The sequence below is a fragment of the Diaphorina citri genome, unplaced genomic scaffold, assembly GCF_000475195.1.
Source record: "Diaphorina citri unplaced genomic scaffold, Diaci psyllid genome assembly version 1.1 scaffold2329, whole genome shotgun sequence".
NCBI lineage: Eukaryota > Metazoa > Arthropoda > Insecta > Hemiptera > Psyllidae > Diaphorina > Diaphorina citri.
Window position 1 is genome coordinate 36613 of NW_007379753.1, and position 3911 is coordinate 40523.

Below are 3911 nucleotides of genomic sequence, written 5' to 3' on the forward strand. Positions count from 1 at the left end.
GAGCATATTCTTTTCGTTCGTCTTTAACCGGCGTATTTTTTTTTGTTGTTTCTGTTCCAATGTTGGAAAACAAAGTGAAAAATTTTCTCAATTTCGTCCCTCTCCATTTTTAGTCCGTCCTCCCTTTACTATTACAATCAGTAATAAAAAGGTATGAAGGGACGGCACTATGTATTGCCGCTTCGGTGTCTGTCAGTCGCTCGCTCGCTCGGTCGGTCGGCTCGGTCGGTTCTGGTCGGTCGGTCTGTCCCCATAGAAGGAGTTATCCAAACCTGGTCGACCTATATATCAAATTAAAGGTCTTTTTATCAGGAACACGAAAATGGTGGTGCAAATTTTGTCCAGAAAACCATAAAGCCAAGAAACCAAAAAAACTGGTTTTTGGGGGATTTTATTCACATTTTCTCTCACAAATGAGCTCTGATCTCGAAATTTGTCGCGATGACCTATGAACTCAAAGCGAGAAAGTTTTAGATAATACTTCAGTCGTTATTTTAAGACCGGTTTTAGCGTCACCTATGTTAGGCTACGCCGAGCAAGGCCAATAAATGGATGGGTGACTTGAACCTTATATTGGGAATAAGGGAGAACGGGCTCTAGTCTTGATTTTAAATCATTACGTGAAAGTAAAATCAAAAAATCAAATCAAGAATGATAATAAACTGAATATTAAACAAATTAGGTAGGTACATAGGTACTGATTTTCTCTAATCACGATCGAATAAACTACGGGCTAAAAAATTCCCGGAGGGACGGACCCAGCTTGTTTGTATTTTATTATTCACTTCCCCTCCTTTTCTTTTGGATATTTTTGGATTTGAGTGAAAAAATTTTCACCTCTGTTGGAAGAGAAAAAAACTTGTATCATTTTGTCGCCATCTTTTTTTTCCAACAAATCCACTTTTTTTTATTATTAGCATTTGAACTAGTAAATGGAAGAAGAAATCTGCTGACTTTGCATTTTATTATCCAGTACAAAAAGCACTGTGGTGGGGATAAAAAAAAGTGACCACAGTGGAATATTTTGGATTAGGAAAAATTTCCGTTTCACATAAATAAAATACCCCTTTACATTACGTTCTCCTACCTTTACATTAACTTCCCCTCCTCTCCTTTCACGAATTTTGTAATATTTTTTTATACATTAACATTACAAAAGGAAAATAGGCTTTAGAGAGTTTAGAGTGTAAAACTAGGTTCGATCAATAAAATTATAGTTGTCCAGAGCATCCTTTTGTATACTACACTGGCTGACAAAATTAGTGGGAAGCTCCTACCTACTTTTTTCCGGTGCAATCATTATGCCTGTAAAGTTAAAACCTTATACCAAAAGTAACAAGACCGTATACCTACTTACCTTGTCTTTATCAAATGTAATATCTTCTAGGTTAGTAATGGGCTTGTGTACCAGCACATCTTTGTCTCCAATCCCTTTCACTCCCTTGACAACGTAGGTCCCTCCAAATCTTGAATGTCTAAAAAAAAACAGGAAAGTAAAATTTCAATTTCAAATTATTTTTTCTTGTATCCGTTCAAAAGTTAAGTGGGGAGGGGGGACTTTATGAATGCACTGTATAATATACAGGGTGTCCCAGAATTAATGCTTAAATTGTTTTTCTCGGAGCCTGTTTGAAATTTCGAAAAACAAAAAAAAAACGTAACTTTTTCATTTTTGATGAGGATATTTTGGCAATATAGCAAGTCGCGAAAAAATTGGCGCAGTCTACGAAATGGGTGCCAACATTGGATTTTTAAATGAGAACCCCTATTTTTTTTATTGCATATTCGTTTCTACGTCAAATTTAAAGTATATTCGACTACTCACTCGAATTTTTGCGGTTCGCGGTTTTTGCGGAAAACGCGAATCACAAAAGTGCAAAAAAGGAGTGCGACCTATCTAGGTACTCTAGTTACCTGTTTATTGATTTTCTTGATTTTGCGGAATTCGGATGTATACCCGAGGGTCATTTTGCGGAATTCGGATGTGATATTTTACCACCTGAATCATGTTGCGGCATTGGTATACACACCGGTATTTTCTTCTTGTCAATTTATAACACTTCTTACCTGGAGCTATATTTCATGAGTCTCTCTGCTTTCTCTTTCACTTCTCGTTCTCGAATTCTATTCAACTCGTTTTCGTCTTTGTCTTCTTACCTGGAGCTATATTTCATGAGTCTCTCTGCTTTCTCTTTCACTTCTCGTTCTCGAATTCTATTCAACTCGTTTTCGTCTTTTTGTTTCTCTGTGGTGGTTCGGGTCCTGTCTGACTTTGCTAAAGACTCAGGATTTTGTTCTTTCAATAGCAGCATCATGATCTGAAAATCATTTGTTGCTGTGAATTCCTAAAGTCCAGGAAGTATTAAAATTCGACCCTCAAATATCAATTCTCACTACCTACATATCTACCTGTGACTATCAGAAATCAGAATTCAAAGATATCAGCGATGCTACAATCCATATCGACCAAGAGTATTGGTGAAATTTGACATATGTATAATTGTATAACCTTCCTTTTGCTTTTGAACATTTACTTTCTTTATTTTATTTTGAACATTTTAAATAATTACAATTAGGTAAATACAATAAATTGAAAAATAGAGACAAAAAAAGGGGGCTATTGATAATACCTAAATATAAGTTTGGTACTTTAAAGAGTTCTTAATAGGATATTTAAATTGGAATAAAAGTGCCAGGAAAGTAAAATTTCAATTTCAAATTATTTTTTCTTGTATCCGTTCAAAAGTTAAGTGGGGAGGGGGGACTTTATGAATGCACTGTATAATATACAGGGTGTCCCAGAATTAATGCTTAAATTGTTTTTCTCGGAGCCTGTTTGAAATTTCGAAAAACAAAAAAAAAACGTAACTTTTTCATTTTTGATGAGGATATTTTGGCAATATAGCAAGTCGCGAAAAAATTGGCGCAGTCTACGAAATGGGTGCCAACATTGGATTTTTAAATGAGAACCCCTATTTTTTTTATTGCATATTCGTTTCTACGTCAAATTTAAAGTATATTCGACTACTCACTCGAATTTTTGCGGTTCGCGGTTTTTGCGGAAAACGCGAATCACAAAAGTGCAAAAAAGGAGTGCGACCTATCTAGGTACTCTAGTTACCTGTTTATTGATTTTCTTGATTTTGCGGAATTCGGATGTATACCCGAGGGTCATTTTGCGGAATTCGGATGTGATATTTTACCACCTGAATCATGTTGCGGCATTGGTATACACACCGGTATTTTCTTCTTGTCAATTTATAACACTTGTCTTCTTACCTGGAGCTATATTTCATGAGTCTCTCTGCTTTCTCTTTCACTTCTCGTTCTCGAATTCTATTCAACTCGTTTTCGTCTTTTTGTTTCTCTGTGGTGGTTCGGGTCCTGTCTGACTTTGCTAAAGACTCAGGATTTTGTTCTTTCAATAGCAGCATCATGATCTGAAAATCATTTGTTGCTGTGAATTCCTAAAGTCCAGGAAGTATTAAAATTCGACCCTCAAATATCAATTCTCACTACCTACATATCTACCTGTGACTATCAGAAATCAGAATTCAAAGATATCAGCGATGCTACAATCCATATCGACCAAGAGTATTGGTGAAATTTGACATATGTATAATTGTATAACCTTCCTTTTGCTTTTGAACATTTACTTTCTTTATTTTATTTTGAACATTTTAAATAATTACAATTAGGTAAATACAATAAATATGTGAAGGTCTGGCTAGGGGACGTAGGTCTGGCTAGGGGACGTAGGTCTGGCTAGGGGACGTTAAACAAGGTCTGGCTAGGGGACGTTAAACAAGGTCTGGCTAGGGGACGTTAAACAAGGTCTGGCTAGGGGACGTTAAACAGAGAGTAGACTAGCGTCTGGCTGTGGGACTATAAACAGGGAGGAGAACAGCTAA

General features: G+C 36.2%; 1 protein-coding gene across 3 annotated transcripts in view; it reads right to left on the reverse strand.

Moving 5' to 3' along the window:
- LOC103518711 (protein timeless homolog) overlaps positions 1–3465 on the reverse strand; it is a 9847-nt gene extending 6382 nt beyond the window's left edge. The window contains exons 1-3 of one of the 3 annotated variants that reach the window (XM_026830441.1): positions 3345–3456; positions 2068–2132; positions 1358–1475 (exon numbers count right to left, since the gene is read on the reverse strand). In XM_026830441.1, coding sequence (XP_026686242.1) covers positions 1358–1475; positions 2068–2132; positions 3345–3437 — 276 coding nt within the window. In that variant the 5' untranslated portion in view covers positions 3438–3456. Of the gene's footprint in view, positions 1–1357; positions 1476–2067; positions 2133–2157; positions 2343–3279 lie in introns of those variants that run through there. The other 2 variants (XM_026830443.1, XM_026830442.1) reach the window with 2 other exon arrangements.
- Positions 3466–3911: the final 446 nt, after the last annotated feature.